Source organism: Chionomys nivalis, chromosome 5 (assembly GCF_950005125.1).
Source record: "Chionomys nivalis chromosome 5, mChiNiv1.1, whole genome shotgun sequence".
In the NCBI taxonomy this organism is placed as follows: domain Eukaryota; kingdom Metazoa; phylum Chordata; class Mammalia; order Rodentia; family Cricetidae; genus Chionomys; species Chionomys nivalis.
In genome coordinates, this window is record NC_080090.1 from 34,090,853 (window position 1) to 34,114,566 (window position 23,714).

The window sequence follows — 23,714 nt, forward strand, 5'->3', positions numbered from 1 at the left end:
TTTTATGTAATGAGCTGGTGGTTTGTTTTCTCTATTGCTATGGCAATTCCAGCTAGTTTTGAAGGGGTGGGAGATTGGTTTGCTTTGTTTTTGTTCTTATTTCTGTGGGCTTTGTTTTGTTTTACTTACGTTGTGGGGCTTGGGGTGTAGACATGGAAGTCAGAGGACAACTTGTAAGAATCTGGTCCTCCCTTTCAGCCATGTGGATCCCAGGGATGGAACTTTTGACCTGCTGAGCTGTCTTCCTGGCCCTGGTTTTTGTTCTTTTTAGATATGTTGTAGCTCTATAACTGTCTGCTACGATGTTGTCCAGTCTGGCATTGGACTTGGACTAATCCTTCTGTCTGTTTCCTGAGTGCTGGCCTGCCGATCTACTCCAGATGATGTGTACTTTTACACAGTCCTTCTTAGGACAAGGACCTACACTGTCAACCCCAGCATATTTGATGCTAAACTAAGTATAAAGTGGGGTGACAAGTTGGTGTGATGATGCATGCCTGTAATCCCAGCACACAGGCAACTGAGGTTAACTTGAACTACATAGAGTCCACCGGTAATTCCTAAGCATGCTGAAGATTGTGGTAATTAATAAGCAGCGTAGAGGGGCTGGAATAGGGCTCAGGGGCTGAGAATGAGAGCACTGCAAGAGGACCAGGTTCAATTCCCAGCACCCACATGGCAGCTCACAATTATCTGTAACTCCAGTTCCAGAGGATCTGATGACCTCTTCTGCCCTCTGTGTAGGCACCAGGCATGTCTATGATCCACAGGCACACATATAGACAAAACACGGGTACGCATAAAATAATGAAAATGTGTTTTTGATAGTAAAAGCTATTAAAATAGTGTGTTGTGCTATGTGTAGTTTGCATATATCTGCTGCATTTCATTGGTATAAAATGTGGAAGTCAAAATTAACTTTCTAAGAATAAACTGTCTCATTTCAAAGGCTCCCCTGCCTCAACTTTTCATGCTGTCCCTGCCTGTGCTGGCTAGTTTTAAGTTAACTTGACACAAGCTAGAGCAGCTTGGATAAGGGAACCTCAGTTGAGAAATTGGCCTGTGGATAAGCTGTGGTGCAGTTGGTGCAGTTTCTTGATTAGCAATTTATGTGAGAGGGCACAGCTCACTGTGGGCAGTGTCATTCCTGGTCTGCTGGTTCTGGGTGCTGTAAGAAAGCAGACTTAGCAAGCCAGTGAGCAGCATTCCTCCATGACCTCTGTTATCAGCTCTTGCTTCCAGTATCCTGCCCTGTTTGGGTCCCTGCCCTGATTTCCTTTAATGATAGACAGTGATGTGGAAGTATAATCTGAAATAAATCCTTTTCTCCCTGAGTTTTTTATTTTGAATAATTTATTTGACCTTTATTTTATGTGCTTTGGTGTGAAGATATCATCCCCTGGAACTGGAATTACAGACAGTTGTAAGTTGCCATGTGGGTTCTGGGAATTGAACCCAGGTTCTCTGGAAGAATAAATGCCCTTAACCGCTGAGCCATCTCTCCAACCCCTTGTCCCCAAGTTATTTATGGTAATGGTGTTTTATCATAGTAGTAGGAACCTTAATGAAGACTCTGCCCTTCTTCCGTAAATATCAACATTGTCACAGTGGTGTTTGTGGTTTTCTCTGGTGGACTAGAGCATAGATTATTTTGTCGGCAGAACAGAACATGGCCCTAGATTTGAGGCCCCTCCTCTGATGATATCCATTCTTTACAGATCTGTAAATCTACCCGTTGCCCATTCTAGGTGGTCAGTGGAGCCACTGCTTTTTGTTAAAACCCTCTATATCCACCCATTCCTCTTAGCGCTGATCTACTATAGTTACTAGCCCTGCTGCCCCAAACTCAGATGAGTTCTTTCCAAATGCAGTCATGCCAACTGCAGTAGTAGACGCTACAGATTTGCCTTCCTGTTTCTAGAATTATAGTGCTCTTCTTGTACTCCGATTGTGCTAATTCCTCAACTGAATTAGCAGTGCAGTCCTGTTCTTACATAAATATCTTAAATGTCTATTCAGATGTGGTGAAGAATTTCCAAGGTTTGGGTTTGGATCCCAGAGGGAGAATAACTAGCTTTCCTGGAGTGTAGGTTATCTCTTGTTTTACTGGGGTTTATTTTGAGATCTCGACAGCTCAACTATGCAGTGCTTCGTAGACCGGGAGTAAAAGTACATGTGTACTAAGATTAATTAGAAAGCTTGCAAAGAAAACGTTCTTGATCCCAGGTAGCACAATCTCTTTCTGACACTCCTCCCGTGCCCTACTCCACAGAAGTTTCTCTTTAGTTCATAGTCTGCAGGAAAATGCCTGTGGTGTGACTAAGAACTCCACATGGGTGGAGTTGGAAAATTTTCTTCACAATCAAGTTCCTGAGGTCCATCTATTGGAAACATGTGTTTTATTATAGTCTCAATTTCTAACTGTTGTCTTTCCAAGATTTTTGTAATAAAAGGACATTAGTAATTTTTAGATAGTATGTGTAAGAGATTTAGATAATATGTATAATAATTGTTTGATTGATTTATTTATTTGTGTATGTTGGGGTGCCACAGCACATGCATAGCAGTTATCTAAGCCATGTGGGTCCCAGGGATTGAAGGCAAGTATTGCTTAGTGGCAAACACTGTTACTTGCTAAGCCATCTCACTGGCAGTTGGTTGGTTGGAAATTGGTTGGCTGGTTTTGTTTTGCAGCTCTGGGTGCCAAACCCAGAGCTTTTTGAGTGCTGGGTAATTGCTCTATCTAGGATACATCTGCAGCTCTTCATTTTTCTGAGACAAGTCTCCCTATGTAGTTGAGACTCGCCTGGAAATCACTAGTCCTGACTAGCCACAAACCCTCCTCTTGAGTGTTTGGATTGCAGACATGCTCACACCCAGCAATAATTTGGATTCCTATTTTAACAAATAAGAATTTAAAAAATTCTCCAGTTTATCTTGAAAAGTAATAAAGCCAGGCTAATTAGTGTGTGTTTGGTTTTCTGTAAAATATACCCTTTTGAAAAAGTAAATTGCTTCACAGCCATAATCCCAGCACTTGGAAAACAGAGGCAGGAGGATAGCAGGTTCAGCCAAGGCCAGCCTAAGCTGTGCAGCAAGACCCTGCCTATAAATTACTTTGATGTGTGCTGCTACTTGGTAATTACTTGTGACAGTAATTAGTAGTTAGTTGACAATGGAGTTCACAGTGCAGGGTTCTATGCTAAAAGTTCCACAACCCTTCTCCCCAGTTAAGAATAGTGGTGTCGCCTTTAATCCCAGCACTCGGGAGGCAGAGGCAGGCAGATCTCTGTGAGTTTGAGGCCAGCCTGGTCTACAAGAGCTAGTTCCAGGACAGGAACCAAAAAGCTACAGAGAAACCCTGTCTCGAAAATACTTAAAAAAAAAAAAAAAAAAAAAAAAAAGAATAGTAGTGTCTCCTCCTCTCCAGGTACGTAAACTTGTCACCTGGGCAAGGCACTAAACTTAGTTTTTGCTTTGGCATAGTTATTTGCTTGTGTGTTTGTGATACAGCGTTTCTCTGTGTAGCCTTGACTGTCCTGGATCTGTAGACCAAGCTGGCCTTGAACTCAGAGATCCACCTATCTCTGCCTCCCAAATGCTGGGGGATCAGAGGTGTGCACCACCATGCCTGGTGCTTCAGCACACTTTACATGTTATAGTTCTTCCAGAAATTTGAAAAAAAAGAATTAGCATTTAAGTAAAATTTTGTTACAAAACTATTTCATCTTACTTGCAAACTTATTTTCCTGGATTACCTTTCAACTAATTTTGTTTTGTTTCATTTAGGATAGGTTCTGACTGCTCACTGAATAGCCTAGGCTGCACTCAAACTCATGACGGTTATCCAGCGTCAGCCTCCTGAGTGCTGGATTGCCAACAACATGCTTTGCCATCCATGCCTGGCTTAGTTAGGATTGGTACTTCATAGTGCTCTATTTTAGTCCTTTCATGATATGTAGGGATACATTTGGGGCTATCAGGTTCTCACTATGGAGTCCAGACTGACCTGGAACTCACTATATAGCCCAAGCTGGCTCAAAGTCCTGCCAGTCCTGCTGCCTCAGCTTCCTGAGTGCTAGACTTACACATATGGTAATCAGACTGAATGTGTCAAAGCCAGTGACTGTTCATTTGCCTGCTTTGAGATCGCTGTTACCAAATCCCCCGAGCTAGGGAGGAGTGAAAGGAAAATTAATACGCCATAACAGAAATATAGCATAGTGCAGTGCTGTGACCTCAGCACTTGGGATGATCAAGTCAGCCTTGGCCATATGAAACCCTGTTCGTGATTTTTCTTTTAAGGTATTGACTAGAGATAATTGTTTTATTCTTATTTTATGTGTATAGATGTGTTGTCTGTTTATGTCCCACATCTGTAGTTGGATCCCTTAGAACTGGAGTTGCAGGCAGTTGTTAGCTGCCATAGGAGTCCTGGGAACTAAACCTAGGTCCTCTGGAAGATTGAGTGCCCTTAACTGCTGAGCCTTCTCTCCATACCCTGGAGATAACTTTGTTGTTGTTGAATTCTTTGTCTGAAGTGTGGGCACACCATGCCAGAGCACATTGTGAAGATGATAAAATACCTCCAGCAGTCTGTTCTCTTCTTTTGCTTACCTTTCAGGGATCCAGCTCCTTTAGTCAGACTTTCTCAGCAAATACTTTTGCCCACTAGGCCCACGGCCTTGCCTTCACCCAGGGAGAGAACTTTTGTCTTTATGAAATTAGTTACTGCTTTTATCTACTGATCTGTAAGTCCCTTAAGGGCAAAGACAATGTTTTGGTCATCTTTAAATCCCTTTATAAGCAAATATAGACTTCAAAACCACTCTTGGCCATAGAATACATTAAATTAATTAATTTAGTGCCCATTCTGTAACTCTTTGGTGTCTATTTACCAGCTTTTCTTTTTGTTTTTTATGATTTTCTTATACATATTTCAGGTGCGGCTGTAAAATATAAATGGTGTAGACATTTTCAATTTATAGCTATTATTTTTAATTAACTTTCCAGAAGTTTGTTCTAAATATAATTAATTCTTCCCCTGATACCTTTTTTAAATGACAATATCCCCAGGTATCCGTTACAGCACTGACGTGAGTGTGGATGAGGTGAAAGCGCTGGCTTCTTTAATGACGTACAAGTGTGCTGTGGTCGGTAAGTGACTCCGAAGAAATGTCTTCATAGGCCAGGTTACTTCTTACTACTATATCTATTATGATATATGTGTATGGAGGTCAGAGCAACATTGTAGAGTTCTCTCCTATTTCGTTTACTTGGGTTCCTGGAATCAAACTCAAATTGTCAGGTTTATAAGTACTGTTACCTGATGAACCAACTTATTGGCCCCAAGACTACTTTTAGTATGCTATAAAATAATTAACAACTAGGTATGGTAGCACACACCTTTAATCCCAGCACTCTTGAGGCAGAGGCAGGCAGATCTTGGCATTCAGGGCCAGCCTGGTCTACAGAGCTAGTTCTAGGACAAGCAAGGCTGTTACACAGAGAAATCCTGTCTTAAAAATCCAAATATATATAATGTTTTGACAGAACTGTTTTGTTTTATTTTTAAAGGGCCTTGTTTGTTTATTTAGGTAGGGTCTCAAACTAGATAGCCCTGACTGGCCTCGAATGCTCCATGTAGACCTCTTCTGCATCGTGGCATCGAATTCACAGAGATCTTCCTCTCTGCCTCCCAAATGCTGGGATTAAAGGTGTATGCCACCAGACCTGGCTTAGTCCTTTTATTTTCTTTCTTTCCTTTTAATTCTTGAATATGATTTAATACTCTTCTCTGTTTCTGAATTACACCAAGACCTACTGCTCAGGATCTCTGCAGAGGCTATAGGAAATGTGGACAGTTTTCTCCCTTATTTCTATCTGTGCATGTGTAGTATAGACCATCATAGATGGATACATCAGTATGTAACACATTACATGTAGGAGAAACATTGATTAAGGAAATACAAAACTTTGTCATCATTTCCAAACTTCCTTAAGCAGTGAAATTTTTATAAAAGCTAACTGGATTTTCTTTAAACATAGATCTCTATTTTAAATGCTTATCCATACTCTATAAATAAGATCAAATCAAAGTAGAAGGAAAATGAATGAGTATACCCTTCAAATCTAATTAACACTTTTTTTTTTTTAAAGATTCATTTATTATGTATACAACATTCCTCCTATGTATGCTTGCATGCCAGAAGAGGGCACCAGATCTCATTATAGATGGTTGTGAGCCACAATGTGGTTGCTGGGAATTGAACTCAGGACCTCTGGAAGAGCAGTCAGTGCTCTTAACCTCTGAGCCATCTCTCCAGCCCCTAATTAACACCTTTTTAATGTCTTTGTTTTCTGTGATGCTAATAATTGAACCCAGGGCGTTTGCCTGTTAGGCAGACACTCTGTCAACTGAGCTATAGCTTCAGTGCTGGATTTATTTCTGGAATTTCCTAGAATTAAGAGAGTCATACGGGCTGGAGAGATGGCTCAGAGGTTAAGAGCATTGCCGCTCTTCCAAAGGTCCTGAGTTCAATTCCCAGCAACCACATGGTGGCTCACAACCATCTGTAATGGGGTCTGGTGCCCTCTTCTGGCCTGTAGGCATACACACAGACAGAATATTGTATACATAATAAATAAATAAATATTAAAAAAAGAGAGAGAGTCATACATTTTTGTAATAAAGGTTGAGTATTCCTAACTTGAAATGCTTCAGAATCTGAAATTATGTAAACACCAAGATGATGCTCCCAGTAGAAAGTACCATATCTGATCATAGCAGTGGGTATTATCAAAATGTAGGTGATAGTGAAATGCCTACACCATTACCTGTAGTCTATGTGTATATGAAACATGGAATTCCCATCTAGAGTTGGAGCCCATCCTCAAGAAGTCTAATTGTGTATATGTAAATTAAAAATCTGAAATGTAAGAAATAAGCAGTTGAAGATTGCTCCCCGGTATTATAAAGTTTTTATACTATTTAAGTTTTATATGGAACAACATCTTTTAGTCTTCTCTTTCAGATGTGCCATTTGGAGGTGCTAAAGCAGGTGTTAAGATCAATCCCAAGAACTATACAGTAAGTATCCAAGTGGTGTTTGTATACACGAGGCCTAAAATTGTGTTCCTCATGTCAGTGAGAGTAATGGTTTCCATTGCTTTCCTGAATGAATAGAAAAACAAATAACTATTGAATTAATAATGAATTAGCTAAGTAGTGTATTTTGCCATATGTGTTTGTCTGCTTGTTTGCCCCAATGAACTTTTTCTTACTTGATACTTAATATTTTCATATTCATATATATATATATATATATGCTTTAAAATTTTGATCTGCAGTTTTAAGCTGTGTGTGGTAGAACATACCTTTAATTCCCAGGCCTGGGAAGCAGAGACAGTCAGATCTTTGGGTTCAAGGATAGCCTGATCTGCATAGTGAGTTCCAGGATAGCCTGAGCCATAGAGAGAAACTTTGTCTTAAAACCAAAAATAAATAAATAAAATTTTGAGTTGAAGTTCTAATATAGAGATTTTTTTTACTAATAAATAACTAATAAACATCTTACTTATTCTGTTAGTTACACGTTAATTAAAACTGATTGCTTCAATGATCAACATAGACTAAATTAAAGATTTGTATACAAACATAATAATTGTGATTTTTATTCCCTCTGAAATTCACCTGTTGATGACTTCCTTGAGATTCCTGTCACCCACACTTGGTGTATCTTATTCCTTTCTTTTTTTTTTTTTTTAAGAAAATAAACTATCTTTTTTCATTTTACATACCAGTCCCAGTTCCCACTCTCTCCCCTCCTTCTATCCCCTCCAGTTTTCCCACCACCACCCCCATCTAATCCTCAGAGAGGGTAAAGCACATTGCTTTGGGGGAGGTCCAAGACCACCCTACTATATCTAAGCTGAGCATCCGAAGAGAATAGGTTCCCAATGCATGGGCACAGGAGACCACTTCCTAAATATAACACCAGTAGTACAGACGCTGAGAACAACAATAAATGGTACCTCCTGAAACTAAGAAGCTTCTGTAAAACAAAAGTCACAGTCAATAAGACAAAAAGACAGCCTACTGAGTGGGAAAAGATCTTCCCAACCCTACATCAGACAGAGGACTGATCTCCAAAATATATAAAGAACTCAAGAAATTAGACATCAAAATTCCAAATAATCCAATTAAAAATGGGGTACAGAACTAAACAGAGAATTCTCAACAAAAGAATCTCAAATGGTCAAAAAACATTTAAGGAAATGTTCAACATCCTTAGCTGTCAGGGAAATGCAAATCAAAATGACTCTTAAGATACCATCTTACACCAATCAGAATGGCTAAGATCAAAAACACCAATGATAGCTTATGCTGGAGAGGATGTGGAGTAAGGGGAACACTCCTCCATTGCTGGTGGGAATGCAAACTTGGACAACCACTCTGAAAATCAGTATGATGGTTTCTCAGAAATTTGGCAATCAACCTACCTCAGGACCCAGCAATACTACTCTTGGGCATATACCCAAAGGATGCTCAATCCTACTACAGGGACTTTTGTTCATCTATGTTCATAGCACCATTATTCGTGATAGCCAGAACCTGGAAACTACCTAGACCCCTCAACCATAGAATAGATAAAGAAAATGTGGTACATTTAGATGAGGGTGTGTCTTATTTTTATAGCTCTTTTAAGAATCGCACACTCACCAGATGGTGGTGGCAGTGCACACCTTTAATCCCAGTACTTGGTAGACAAGAACCAGGTGGATCTCTGAGTTGAAGGCCAGCTTGGTCTATAGAGCAACATTCCAGCGCAGCCAGGGGTACACAGACACACCCATGCTCTCAAATGTGTCTTGCCCCCCCCCTTTTTTTTTCTTTTTTGAGTACCTTTCTGTTAGCCCTCATGCCTGTATTAAAACATCTTTATTAAACCCCCATCTCGTTTTGTGCATGAGTTTTGTTTTGTTTTTTGAGACAGGTACTCACTCTATAGCCCCGGCTGACCTCATCCTCTGCAGTCCTCCTGAGACCCAAGATTACAAGCATTTAACATGTAAATGAAAATACAGGCATGACCCACATAGGTCTATATAGATATAATTATTTTGTATGTGTATGAGAGACAGAAACAGAAGGAAGAAAGGATTTGGGGTTGATATCACTAAGAAGCCCTGACTGGCCTGGTGCTTACTATTTGTACTCTAGAGTGACTTCAGACTCAGTAATCTTTCTTTTACCTCTCAGCTGCTGGAATTGCAAGGACCCACTGTCATATTCTGCTTTAACAGCATTTTTCCTTTTTGTTTTTAGACAGAGTCTCCCTACATAGCCTATATCTGTCTCTAGATCCTTCTGCCTCAGTATCCCCAGCACTGGAATTATATTCTCCATACCTGGCAGGTATAGGTGGATCTCTAAGGTCATACAGCCAATATATATAGACCGTATAACAAGTTCAGCACGAGTCAGGGTTGACTCGCTTATAGTAAGACTCTCAAATCAGTCATGCCTTCATCACCTATGTACACAAGCACACACCCAAAGGACTGAAGATTGGACCCAGGCTCTGATCCTCATATACTAGGCCAGCGCTCTACCACTAAACTCTTATCTTTTCATCCCTCTTTACGTTTTCATTCTGAGACAGGGTTTCATAGAGTTGCCTTGATCTCTTTGTAGTTCAGGAGGCCTTTTAAAATCATTTTTGTGGGGGACTAGGATTACTGACCTCTGGTTGTTTTAACCAGTTTGAGATACATAGCAAGTTCAAGGTCTGCCTACGTTATTAACTCTGTCTCAAAACAAAACAAAAACAAAATAGTAAATCATGCCTGCTCTACAAGTTGTACTCTGTAGTACATGAGGGGATGTGGAAATGCTCTTTACATAGAAAGCAGGATAAAAATCCTCTCCGTTTGATTTTTGAATCAAAATGTTTTTCATTGTTTTCTTTCTCTCTCTCTCTCTCTCTCTCTCTCTCTCTCTCTCTCTCTATCTCTCTCTATCTCTATCTCTATCTCTCTGCAGGATAATGAATTAGAAAAGATCACACGGAGATTCACTATGGAGCTGGCAAAGAAGGGTTTTATTGGTATGTATTGCTCTATGTGTTTCTGTATAAGGTAGAAAAACCTAGCAAGTAGTGGTCTTGAATTAAACTCCTGCCTTTATAAAATGTCTGGATGTAGTTGTCCTTTCCCTTCCAGAACCAAGTTTCCTTATAGATCTCATAGACATATCTTGGCTGTTTTTGACACATCTTCAGTAGGCAAGTGCGGGTTCTCATCACGCAATGTGGGCCAAGGACACCAAGGAGAGATCTCTCCTGCCTTGTTTGTATTCTTTTCTGAAACATGGAAAAGGCCATGACTACTAATACTGGATTTATAGCAATATTTTAACATGTTAAAAAAATGTTTTTTTTAAATAACCATCCAGTTTTTTCCCAAAGCCATAAAAATCTGATATCATTTGAAACCAGTGGTTTTTTAAATATGAATTAGCTATTCCTTTTTAGTATGCATGAGGTGTTCACTGGGAACTGACAGTGAGGCTGGTGTAATGTACTCAATAATCCAAGCACCATCACTGTCTCTGAGGAGTGCTCAAGTTAGTTAGAGGGTCGTGTGCAAAGCTTGCTAAATTTCTAGGGGTACTTCTGTTTGCTTGATAGTTTTTATTGCCTTGTATTTGTTACGTTCTTTGTGAGATATGAATATTCTTTAATGTATATATGTTATTTACTCTGATTTCTAAGCAGTTTGTCTCATATTTCTTGGTCTAGAAGACTTCTGGTTTATTTAAATAAAATAATTAATGTTACTCAGTAAAGTGTTAAAAGAAAACTGGCTGAAAAGGAGGTTGGGGCACACAACCATACTCTTAACTCTGCTTTCCTACCCTGTGTTTTCCCTCCATGTTTCCTCCACCAATGACATGTTCCTATGAAAGTAAGCTATAGTTTGACCCTTGCCCTGTTTTTAGGAAAAAAGATATGAAATAAATGGATTAATAATATGCGGAAAGGTAGAATGTTATGAGACTTGGTCTAAAAGCAGAGTTTTTGACTGCCTTATGAACACTGTTGTGATGCTTACTTGGGCCTCATTGCACAGGAACATTTGCCAGCAGAAGTTAATGAGCCCCTAACTGTTGCCTATAGGGATGCTTTCAACATGGTGAACTGAAATCATGACTCAGCCTGGCGATGCCTTCGTGGTCATTTAAATAGTGCATTTCCTCTTAACCTAAAATCTTAATTCTGTTTTAACACCCTTTTGTTTAGGCTTCATTCAGTCATAGCTATTGCATCTAGAGTGTTTGCCAGTTTAGTTATGACAGCTCCAAAAAGTAAAAAGTGACTCATTGGAACTCCGAAAGAGGGCGAGGGCAAGCTGTAAATATGAATCATTTGGCCCCTTTGTGTGTAGAGGGCAAACTCTCAGAGCTTCTCTGTTTTCTCACTTCCCTTTCTGCAGAGTTCTCCACTGTGACTCAGTCTGAATTCTTTCTTACCCTGTTAATTTTGTGGGTTTAGGATGAGTCTGTCAAATTCCATGGAATGTGGGTGGGGGAAAGCTAAGATTTTGATATGAATTGTGTTGTATCTGTAGACCATTTTGGGGTGGGGATTGCCATATTTACCAAATTAAGTCTTCCAGCCTGTGGCCATGGACATCTTTCTATTTGTTGAGCCTCTTGTTTCTTTAAGCATTGCTTCACATTTTCTTAGGACTAGAGACAACTCCCTAGTCTTTTTGGCTATTATAAGGGATGTTGATTTGTTGGGTTGTTTGGGGGGATGGGGGAGTTTTGTTTGTTTGATTGGTTTAGTTGGTTGGTTTTTTGTTGTTGTTGTTTTGTTTCCTTGTTTTTTGTTTTTTTTTAGTATACTTAGTTTCTGTAATCAGACCCACATGGTTACATATTTAATACAATGTTGTCCCTGTACAAAAGGAAATGATGTTTAACATTTGTAGATCAACAATGGCTGTTTATTTCTGTACAGTGTCAGCTTAGTAAACTTGGAGATTGTTTTCTCATTAGGCTAATTCTCCTTGCTTCCCTTGTGACTTGTGAAATAGCTTATCAGTCAGGAGTCATGACTTTATGTTTTTTCAGAATCTCTTTCTGATTCACAAACACCTGACCTCAGACTTACAGGTTCATATTGCTATCTGAAGCAAGACATGTTCCTGAAAACTAGAATAATATTCCTTAGATATTTGTAAACAGATGTGATAGCAATTTCTCCTTTGTAGCTTAGGAAAGAAATACAGTTAAACAAAGTTGTATTGACCTACAGCCTGAGTGTCAACTGGAAGTCAGCACAGCAGACAAGTAGATGAGTAGAACAACTGTCCTTCAGATGGAAGCACGCTGTGGAACACAGGCTTGTGGAGGTTACGCTTCCTTAGATTTAAAGATGCCGAAAGTCAAACAAGACTGTGGAGTGGCAGATTAGGTTGGGGCATAAAACTTGAACCTTTACTTGAAGGTTTTCTTCTGCCAATCTTGTATTCTTATCACAATTTGTTCAGAAAATTAGTATCTAGTATCTTTATTTTATGGAGGACTTAATAATTTGAGCAATTTTGAAGTTATTTTTTAGTGAAAATAATGTATAATTCAAACAGCATATGGTAGAAAGTTATAATGCTTAAATCCAAGAATATAGTAAAAAGTTATTGATACCTTTCTTTCTTTCTAAACCTGTATACATATGTATGTAGACAAACATGGAGGGGGGATAGAGAGGGAAGGAAGAAGAGAATAGAATTTTATGTAAATGAGAGCATACATAGCTATATGAAACCTGCCTTTTTCTACATTGTGGGTTTGGTAATCATTTCAAGTCATTTACAAGGTTTTAAAAAAAAAAAAAAAACAACTTTTTGCCGTGCAGTGGTACACGCCTTTAATCCCAGCACTCAGTTCTCAATGAGTTCAAGCCCAGCCTGGTCTACAGAACGAGTTCTAGGACAGGCTCCAAAGCTACACAGAAACCCTGTCTCGAAAAAAAAAATCAACTTTTTATTGACTTACTTTGTGTAGCTATGCCATATCTTACTTAATTTTCATCCTAGATAATTTTTATATTATAGTTTTGCAGTTGGATTGATCATCACTGATGTGTTGCTCAGAAAGTTCACCGTATCCAGTGGTGTTAGACGCAGCAGTGGTACTATCACTACCTGTGGGCCAGTGTTTTCTATTCTCATACTTATTTTAGTTTGCTGTGCTCTGGGGAACTAAAAGCTAAGCCCAAAGCCTTCCTATACACCAACCCCACTAAATCAAACGAGTATTTCCTGAGTAAAAGCGTCACAGACCTTGTAAACAATGGTTCAGCAGTGCCACGTCCCCCTTTCTCTACCTAGTGAGGCCTAAGCCATAGGGAGCTAAACTGTTTCATACACATGTGCTCAGTAGCCAGAATGGTCCTGTCATGGTGGTCAGGATGATACAGTTAAGAAACTGAGGCTGAGACAACAATTGCCAGTGTCCTACACTGAAGTCCCAAGAGTGACGTACCTTTTGTCCGTAGGTAACTTCCAGATACAACCCAGTAAACTTCAGTGGAAAAACGTAGCTATATGGCATTATATATACAAGTTTCATAAAGAAGAGGAATTTAATGAGTATTTTTGTGACTTCTAAAGTTTTTTAGCCACAGTGACATTGTTCTCTTAGAGAATTGCAAGCATCTTTATGTTTGAGATAAGCTTTTCTTAAAAACTGGCACACTGCCCTTTCCCTGTGCTCCCAGGTCCTGGCATTGATGTGCCTGCCCCAGACATGAGCACGGGTGAGCGGGAGATGTCCTGGATCGCTGACACCTATGCCAGCACCATAGGGCACTATGTGAGTATCCACTGAAACCCAAGGTTTCCTGCATTGCTATCCACAAGAAGTAACAATCCATCTGATTTAATGAGAAATTGGTAATTGCTAAATTCATCTCCCTTTTAACTGGAAACTCGGCATGCATATTACTTTTCCCTCTGTCTATTCTAAAACTCTAAGCATAGTGAGCGTGAACTGGGCTTTTGCTTTCATGCTGGGCACTAAGGCCAGACCTTCCCAACCAGGGCAGCTCACTTGCTGAGGCACTAGATGGGATGCTCAATTCTGCCTTCCCATCAAAGTGCATTCACTTAAAGAGGAGCTAAGGTGTGTGAGCTAAGGTATGGAGATGGTGTGATATAAAGCTTTGGGGTTCTGAAGAAGCCCTTTTTAAAAGGATATTTGAGCTGGACCTTAAAAATATGGTTGAATTTCAACATCTGGAGATTTGGGTACTAAGAGGACAGCAGAGATTGAAGGTAAGGCATACATGTGTAAAGGTGGTGGAAGAGGTAAGTGAACCACAAATGTCAAGTCCTGGCGTGGGTTTTACTTGATAATGAAGAGACTTGGCTGTGGCTCATCCTATGTGACAGCAGCCCCTGTCTTACAAACCCAGGGCTGGAGAGAACAACTTGTCCCTGAAGGCCATGAAACCTCGGGAAACGAAGCTTCCGTAAACTAAGAAGAGAAGTGAATATTTTTGAGAGAGAAAGAGAACACAAGAACATGTGTTGGGTGGGTGGCTAAGGAAAAGGGGATTTTTAAAAAACATGTGTTTACACTAAGTAGTCAGGTGTGTGCTTCAACTGGCATGTGTGTAAGCTGTTTCAGAGCCGTGGAAAGGGGGAGTGGGACCTAATCAGAACCTTTGGAAACAGGGTCAGTGCAGGCCTCTTTGGAAATATTCTGAGCTCTGAAAGATAGGGTTCATGTGGGTGAGGGATGAGGCAGAAAGAAGTATTTAAGAGTCCTGAAGTACAGAGGACAAATGAACTTCAAAGACAGGGTTACAGGTGTTGTAGCCAATCAGTAGGTGAGGAGAGCTGCCAAGTTACTGCCTATTAAGGACTTCAATCTTTGTCCTGAAAAAAGAAGCTATTGCAAACTCATAATCAGTGTTTCACTCTGTGTATAGCAGGAGATGGAATTGTTGAGGGCTGGATAGAGGATCCCAGACCACAGGAGGGTATAGAAAAGGGAAATGGGACATTAAACGTCCAGCTAAGAAAGTGGCATTAGGGAGACACAAAGGAACGACAGTCTAAAAAGTCACTACTGACTGGAAAGAGTTTTGTTGTCTGGCTGTTAATTGAATATGAGTCATTGATGCGAGAGGCAGATCGTGTAAGAGAAACACAGTCCTTTGTGAGAGTGAAATGCTGAGGCAGTCAGGGTTGTCTGTCCAGGACCCTAATGGGAAGGGGGCTTTGGAGGAGAGACACGTTTTCTGAAGCGGTGTTGCACAGTGCTTAGAGCCCAGGCAGGCCATGTGAATTCTAGTCCTGCCTTGTTCACCCTCTAGCCTCATGTGCTGGAGACTACTTTAGCTCCTCAAGTAAGGTAACAGTAAGATCTTCTTAAGACCCTAGAAGGATTAAATAGAATAATGTACTTAGAACAGTGCACAGCCCTTAGTAAAGTGCAAAAAGAGGAAAAAGGTACTAGCTGTGTGAGTTGTACCCATCTGGGAAATGCAGTGCAACAGCGTTAGATTTAGACCACCACTCCCCTTCCATGGCTCCTTCCTTTCCCTAAAGAAACAGTATTTGCTGTGTAGCCCTGTGTAGACTGACACTTAGAGCTGTCCTCTTGCTTAGGCTCCCAAGTGCTGCTGAGTTGGCAGCCTTCACTGTCATTCCTGGCTTGCATGCCACCTGATGTTGGGAAAGCACCGGATGTGCTCTCTTGTTCTTGACTGGGGCTCTGCACTGACCTCTGTAAGCTGGTCAGCAGTGCACACACTATTTCTCATAGCTCCTTCACAGTTGTGGCAACATGAGGAAGTTTAGGACACTCTGCCAAATAAACCCTTTCATCTTTAACTGATGGGAAATCTAAAGACCCAGACCACGGTAATACAGAAGCATCATTACTGGCATCTAACCCTATTGACAATATGGTCTTGGGGGACATGGGCATGGTTCCTACCTACCTCCTGGGTTCACAAACCATTAGGTATTCTGGAGAGTCACTGGCACCAGGCCTGACCTCAAACACTTATTTCCTTCTGCGCAGCATTTGCATTTCCACAATTTATTTAGAACCGCCTGGCACCAGCTTTGCAATTCTGTATCATGGTGTTAATTATTCATGAAAGAAACTGTGGGAAAATACTAATTCTTAGGGCCTACTAGACTGCCTTCTTTTCAGAGTGGCTCCATTCTTTTTGGTGGTAACTACCAATAATGCAAGTCTAAGTTCTCGGTTAAAAAAATATTTAAGTAAAGGAGTCAGGTGACTTCTGGGTGGGGATATGCTACAAACTTGAGCACTTCATTGCAGGAGGTAATAAATTCACGCAGGAATGCTTTTGCACCTGCTTTAAAATTCTCCTTTATCTTCTGTTGATCTTCTGGGCGTGATTACTGCCTCTCATTTCTTCTGTTCCGTGATCAGTGTGTCTGTTCTACAGTGTCCTCCTTGCTACATTTATAACGTGCTTCAGAAGGGACGCCCTGCCAAACCAATTTTTTTTCCTTTTGGGTGTACGTATGTATGTGTGACCATTGTCAACACTGTCTTCTGCAGTTGCTCTGCTCTTATGTTTTGAGGCAGGGTCTTTTTGAATCCAGAGCTCACTGACTTGGCTACTCTGGCTGGCTAGCAAGCCCCAGGGATATTCATGCTTGCAAAACAGTGTTTTACAACTGAGCCATCTGCCCAGGTCCTAAAGACCCCATTTTACTAAATGTGCCTCTTTGTAAACAAAAAGACATGCACAGCCTTAACTGAAAGAAGGTAAAAGGTAGGTAAGATGAAAATCGCCCTCTTTCACTTGGCAGATCTATTAGTGCTACCAAAGGTACAAGCATCTTGCCATAAATACCATTTTAAAATTGTTCTTTGAATGTCATCTTTTGAAGTTCTTTCTTTATTTGATTGAGATAGGGTTTTACGGTATAGCCCTGACTGTCCTGGAGCTCACTACGTAGGCCAAACTGGCCTTGAACTCAAAGATCTTCCTGCCTCAGCCTCCCTACCAAAATGCCGATTACAGGCATGTGCTACCAATCCCAGCCAAATTTTTTTTTAATGATATGTTAAATTTCAAAACTAGTTTGGCATAATACAACACAGTATCTTTCCATTAAGGAAAATCACAATGCCTTTTTCTGGTTCTTGGTTTTTTTTAGGGTTTTTGGTTTTTGTTTTGGCAATCTTAAGGCATTCACAAGTAGAATGTGAATTCTAGGTTAATGCAGCTTATTTTCAGTGGAGTAATAACTTCAAGATGAATCATACCTATGTTTATGATATTGTTATTTGTGCTCAACACTAAATTCCTAAACTTTTTCTCTCATTGTGAAAAACAGCCTACCTTATTGGATTCTTAGAACAGAAAATTGGAAAAGACCTCTCCCTGTTAGTTAATATGAACTTTATATGACTCACAATTACTCAAAGATTTGCACAAGCTTGTAGATTATATTTTTATAAACAAGATACCCTTGAACTTGAGCTTCTCCTGCCTCAACAAATGCTGGGGTTACATACAGGCAGTGCCACGACACCAGCTTACACACACACACTCTTACTAAAAATGTGTTAAGCTAATAAGACTGTGCTATGTGTATTGATTGGCTTGATCATAGAAACAGGACTTAGTACTGGGTATAATGGCACATGCCTATAGTCCCAGCACTTAGAAGGTTGAGACAAGGATTGCAAGTCAATGAACTGTCTCAAAAGAGATGGAAATTCTGACTCCTTTCCTCTCAAAGGATTTATTATTGTTGTTGTTATTTATATGGTATTGGGTTGAACCTCAAGCTTCACTCACACTAGACAAGCACTTTACTCGTAAGCTATAACTCTAGCCCTCTCTTACAGGATATCAATGCACATGCCTGTGTTACTGGTAAGCCAATCAGTCAAGGAGGCATCCACGGGCGCATCTCTGCTACTGGCCGTGGTGTTTTCCATGGCATTGAAAACTTCATCAATGAAGCTTCCTACATGAGCATTTTAGGAATGACACCAGGGTTTGGCGACAAGACATTTGTTGTTCAGGTAAAACAATTTGGGGGTTGGGTTTGGTTTTGCTACTTGTATTTATTTACTTGTGTGGGAAGACATACATGCTACAGGGTACATTAGAGGCCAAAGCAGGAGTCAGTTCTTCCACCAGGTAAATTCCAAGGATTAAGTTCAGGTCATCAGGCTTGGATACACATGCTCTTACCCATTCATCCATCCCACCAGCTCCCAGGTTTTGTTTTCTTTCTTTTTTTTTTTTTCTCTGAAACAGGGTTTCACTGTAGTTTTAGAGCCTGTCTTGGAGCTAGCTCTTGTAGACCAGGCTGGCCTCGAACTCATAGAGATCCGCCTGCCTCTGCCTCCCGAGTGCTCCACCACCGCCCAGCTGGTTTTGTTTTCTTAATAGCTGATATATATATAAAAAAAATTTAAAGGTTTTTCAATTTATGGCATTAAAAATTCTTTGAGAAATTGTTAGATTTTAGAATGGTTTTCAGAGTGAAACATCTTTTTTTTTTTCTTAACCTTGATCTGATTCATAGTATTCAACCTAATCTTTTAGATTAAATACACTACTGTCACTTCTTTTGGTCATTATTTAAGCATAAAATTGCATTCAGAAGGGAAAAGGCCTCAACTGTAAAGCCACTGTAATTGTGCAGAAATATTTTTACACTGACCTAAATTTGTTTCTTGTGTCAGCATGTATTTCACTTAGAAGTTTATACTTGGCATTACCATAAAGTAGCAGTGCACCTTTATATGTACAGTCATAAGACCCTAGGCTCTGACTGCGTTGGTGTGGGTCCCCACTGCCATTTCTTTATAAGCAAGCAAAGCCCTGACTACACTTCTCCAGGGCTCAGTCTCATAGGTAGCAGAAGGTTTCAGATTTGTAATCATAGAAATTTATCAGTAAAGAAGCCATTCAGTACATTGCTTCTCTTTTTTTTTACTATATTCCCTTGTTTGTGATGGTGTCTGTGTGCCACAGTACCTGTAGAGGTGAGAGGAACCTTATAGAGATTGGTTCTCTCCTTTCACTGTATGGGTCCTTGGGATAGAACTGAGGTGTACTTGGTGTCAAGTACCTTTCCCATAAAATATCTATTGTTCCAGGACATTGCCTCTTTTAGCAAAATTTTTGAGACTTGCTTCTAAACTATCAGTAAAGATTTATGTTAATGAGAATGAATTGTACTCTCTGCATCAAGTCTGTGTCATGCATAATTGTTCTGCACAGGGATTTGGTAACGTGGGCCTGCACTCCATGAGGTATTTACATCGTTTTGGTGCTAAATGTGTTGGTGTTGGTGAATCTGATGGGAGCATATGGAATCCAGATGGTATTGACCCAAAGGAACTGGAAGATTTCAAGTTGGTAAGTTATTCTAATATCTGAGCAATCTTTTAAAATTTTAAGAGATTAGTTTTTTGGGTTTTATTTTGTTATTTTAATTTTGTGTTTGTGTGCTATATAGCATTCAGTTGGAGGTCAGAAGACACCCTGAAGGACACCGTAAGGGTCCCAGGACTTAAATTCAGGTCATTGTTTGATGATAGGCACTGAACCATCGCACCAGCCTTAAAAAAATAATATTTTCCGTTATTTCTTTTGAGGCAGGTGAGACTTGTGCCACTCTGCACATGGAGAACAACTTGGAAGGTGTTTCTCCTTCCACCACATGGGTCCTGGGTGGTTAAACTCATCATCAGGCTTGGTGGCAGGAACCTTAAGTGTTCTTTCTTTTGCCGTTTGGTTTTATGTTTGGGTGGTGAGGTTGGGGTTTTTGAATTCAGACTTGGTTTGATCATCTTGCCTCTTTCTTCCAAGTGTTGATAGGATATTTATCTTTTTTGAGGCATGGTCTTGCTGTATGTGCTTGGTTGACCTCATATTCCCTGGGTAGCCCAGGATGGTTTAAAACTCACAGCAATCTCCTTGCCTCAGCATCCCTAATGTAGGGATTATAGACATGAGCCACTGTACCTGGTTCTAAATAGATTTTGTGTAATAGGCACTGAAGATAGCATTTAAACTGTGTTGGAACCCTTAGTCTGACTTTGAATCCCTTACAGCAACATGGATCCATTCTGGGCTTTCCCAAAGCAAAGGTCTATGAGGGAAGCATCTTGGAGGCTGACTGTGACATCCTGATCCCTGCAGCCAGTGAGAAGCAGTTGACCAAGTCCAATGCTCCCCGAGTCAAAGCCAAGGTAAAAACTCTTGTAGAAACAAATGGGCATCGTCAGTGTGCGGTGTCATAAGAGCTCACCAGTGGCATCATCAGTGTGGGATGTCATAAGAGCTCATCAGTGACTTTGTTTGAGTCACAGAATTTTACCCCACCACCACCACTTTCAAAACATAGTTTAAAAAATTAGAGAAGCAGACAAATAAAAGGTAACCTTTGGGGCTGGAGAGATGGCTCAGTGATTAAGAGCACTGGCTTCTCTTCCAGAGGTCCTGGGTTCGATTCCCAGCAACCACATGGTGGCTCACAACCATCTGTAATGAGATCTGGCGCCCTCTTTTGGCATGCAGGCATACTTAGAGACAGAATGTTGAATACATAATAAATAAATAAATCTTAAAAAAAAAACAACAAAAAACTCATCCTTTCAAAAAACAAACAGCTTTAAAAAAAATGAATGGTAACCTTTATATACTTTGTAGAACGACTAATTTTAGCTGAAATTCTTCTACTCTTCCTTTAGCTCCTTATACAAGCAGTCAGCTCTTTCCTGTGAGAATTTTCCTGGCATCTGTGCCTGTCCCCAATTCTCTTGCAGATCATTGCTGAAGGAGCCAATGGACCGACCACTCCAGAGGCCGATAAGATCTTCTTGGAAAGGAACATCATGGTTATTCCGGTAAGACACCTATCTTTGTTCCTCGGGTTTCATGTGCTCTAGGAATCATTTCTTTTGCCAGCAACTGGCAAGAGAGAGGACCCACTGGTGTCAAAAGTTGTAATAAATTTCTAATCTTTATTTACTTTTAAGAAAATATAATGGCAACAAGGCTAAGGCCAGGGTCGCAGTGTGCAAGAGCACACACATGAAGTTCAAGGGTCAATCTGCAGCACCTTAAGAAACAAGTGACAGAGGCGGGGATCAGAAGCATGGTTAGTGTAATATACTGGTCACTAGCAATGTGAGGAGGGTTGGAAGCATGGTTAGTGTTATGTGCCAGTCACTTTTTCTCTTGCTTTCAGTAAAAGTAACCCTCAAAATCCAGTTATGTTAATTTGTATACTGGGTCAGAAATACAATTCTAAGTTAAAGTCTTAAGTTTTGTTACCCAGTTTGTAACTTTATGCATTTTGAGTGTCTCTTACTGCTTTACTGAAAAAAGAAAGAAAAGGGAAAGGAGAACTTAGGACTGAAGAGATGGCACAGCCATTCAGAGCCCGTAGTGCACTCTCACTCTCAGAGCCCATAATGCACTCCCACACTCAGAGCTTCGTTGGGTGGCTCACAGCCTGTGCTCCAGCTCCAGGGGTTCCACACCCTCTTCTGGTCTCTGTACACACTCATATACCCACGCATACACATTTCTTCTTTTTTTTTCTACTATGAAGAATATGTATTCAAAATTTGGGGTGAAAATGGAGGAGTTATTGGGACTTAAAATGAACTCTGAATAGCTCGTTTTGTAGAAAGTATGTGTTTTTGGTTTTGTTTTTTTAAACTCACTTAATTGAAATATGCTGTCTTAAGGTGGTGGCAAAGGTAATACCATCTTCTGGTGAGGCACCATCAGTCCACTGGCTGGTAAGCCAGGCCTTTAGTCTGAGATCATGGTAAGAATAAGCTAACTATCACCAAAATCGTTCAGTGATCTCTATATATTTGCAGTGTTTGACATTCTCTTAGAGTTGCTCTTACTGCAGTGAGGAACAGTGACCAAAGGAACACTTCCACATCACTGTTCATCAAAGGAAGTCAGGGCGGGAACCCCGAGGCAGGAGCTGATGCAGTAGACATAGAGTGTGCTCCCCCCTGGCTTGCTCAGCCTGCTCTCTTACAGAACCCAGGACCACCAGCCCAGAGGAGGGCCCTACCCACCATGGGTTAGGCTCTCCCACGTCACTAATTAAGGAAATGCCCACAGCAGCATTTCTCAACCTAGAGTTATAACCCCTTTGGCAAACATCTATCTCATAACAGTAACAAAATTACAGTCATGAAGTAGCAATGAAAATAATTTTATGGTTGGGGTCACAACATGAGGAGCTGTTGTTAAAGGGTTGCAGCGTTAGGAATGTTGAGACCACTGCCTTGCATACAGATGGATCTTATGGAGGCATTTTTTAAATTGAGGTTCTCTCCTCAGATGACTTTAGATTGTGTCAAGTTAGCACAAAAACTATGCAGATGTTTAGTCTACCTGGGTATTGAAATTGAGTTCCTGAGCCTGACAAGATGGCAGAGCAGCTACAGGTACTAAGTGCCAAGCCTGACATTTATTAAGGCCATCATCTTTTCTTTTATTTCTTTTTTTTAATGTATTTTCCTTGTCATTGTGTGTGTAGGATCTCTACTTAAATGCTGGAGGAGTGACAGTGTCTTACTTCGAGTGGCTGAAGAACCTCAATCATGTCAGCTATGGCCGACTGACCTTCAAATACGAAAGGGACTCTAACTACCACTTGCTCAGTGAGTTCTTCCTTAGAATTTTGTTTGTGTCTCCAAAAATTGTCCTTTGGGCCAAAGAAAGCTGGGAAAGCATAGACACTTAGGAAACTCTTCTGATAATCCTAGAGACCTTTGCCTAAGAACAGAAAACAGTTTTTCCGTCTCCTGGTTCACAGAGCAAAAGGACACATTTTTTTAAATAATGTTGTTTTCCACAAATAAAAATCTGTAGATTAATGATACTCTAAAAAGCCTTTTTTAAACCTGAACCCCACCACTGATCTTATTCATCCCTATCTCTAGTTGCTCTCAGAAAAGTCCTAGCTAACATTTATTTAAAAAATTATAATGAAACTCATTCTTTTATACACTAATTAAAAGAAGTGCAGCCGAGTGTGGACGCCCGTTTTGAGTCCTCTGGTAAGTATTTTTATTTGACCAGAGTAAACTCACTGTTGAGAGCTCTCTCATCTAGCTGAAATAAAACCAAGACCTCCCACTGCGTCCCTGTACTCTGCCACTGAGAATGTTCCTCTCTGTCCTTTTCTCTTCCCTCAGAATTTCTTTTTAGCAGAGCCAAGAGAAGAAAACCCTAGTGATGGGCGTTATGGAAACAAAGCAGTGACCTGAATTCACATTTCTATACGAATTTGGCAGACTTCTCCTTGCTGAGCTTTTAATAATTAACCCTTCTATGTCACTAGGAGTAAATGTTTCTAAACCATTAGTTTGTGGGCTACACACATATATAGGTTATAGTTAATAAGTCATGCATTTATTTTCTCCCTCTATTAACAGTATCTTACGTGATGTCTTGGCTTCTTACAGTGTCTGTTCAAGAGAGTTTAGAGAGGAAATTTGGAAAGCATGGTGGAACTATCCCTGTGGTCCCTACAGCAGAGTTCCAGGACAGGATATCGGTGAGTGTGTTGACACCAGAGTGGCGCCTTACACATGCTCCCTGTCTTGTCTTTTAGGCTAGACAAAGTAAATGGAGTCTTAGCAAAGG

At 40.4% G+C, this 23,714-nt stretch overlaps 1 protein-coding gene across 1 annotated transcript in view; it reads left to right on the top strand.

Moving 5' to 3' along the window:
* Glud1 (glutamate dehydrogenase 1) overlaps positions 1 to 23,714 on the top strand; it is a 37,147-nt gene that overhangs the window by 8,574 nt on the left and 4,859 nt on the right. The window contains exons 2-11 of the mRNA XM_057769663.1: positions 5,077 to 5,157; positions 7,035 to 7,090; positions 10,046 to 10,109; positions 13,788 to 13,882; positions 17,918 to 18,097; positions 19,308 to 19,445; positions 20,144 to 20,281; positions 20,858 to 20,938; positions 22,603 to 22,726; positions 23,534 to 23,625. Coding sequence (XP_057625646.1) covers positions 5,077 to 5,157; positions 7,035 to 7,090; positions 10,046 to 10,109; positions 13,788 to 13,882; positions 17,918 to 18,097; positions 19,308 to 19,445; positions 20,144 to 20,281; positions 20,858 to 20,938; positions 22,603 to 22,726; positions 23,534 to 23,625 — 1,049 coding nt within the window. The remainder of the gene's footprint in view (positions 1 to 5,076; positions 5,158 to 7,034; positions 7,091 to 10,045; positions 10,110 to 13,787; positions 13,883 to 17,917; positions 18,098 to 19,307; positions 19,446 to 20,143; positions 20,282 to 20,857; positions 20,939 to 22,602; positions 22,727 to 23,533; positions 23,626 to 23,714) is intronic.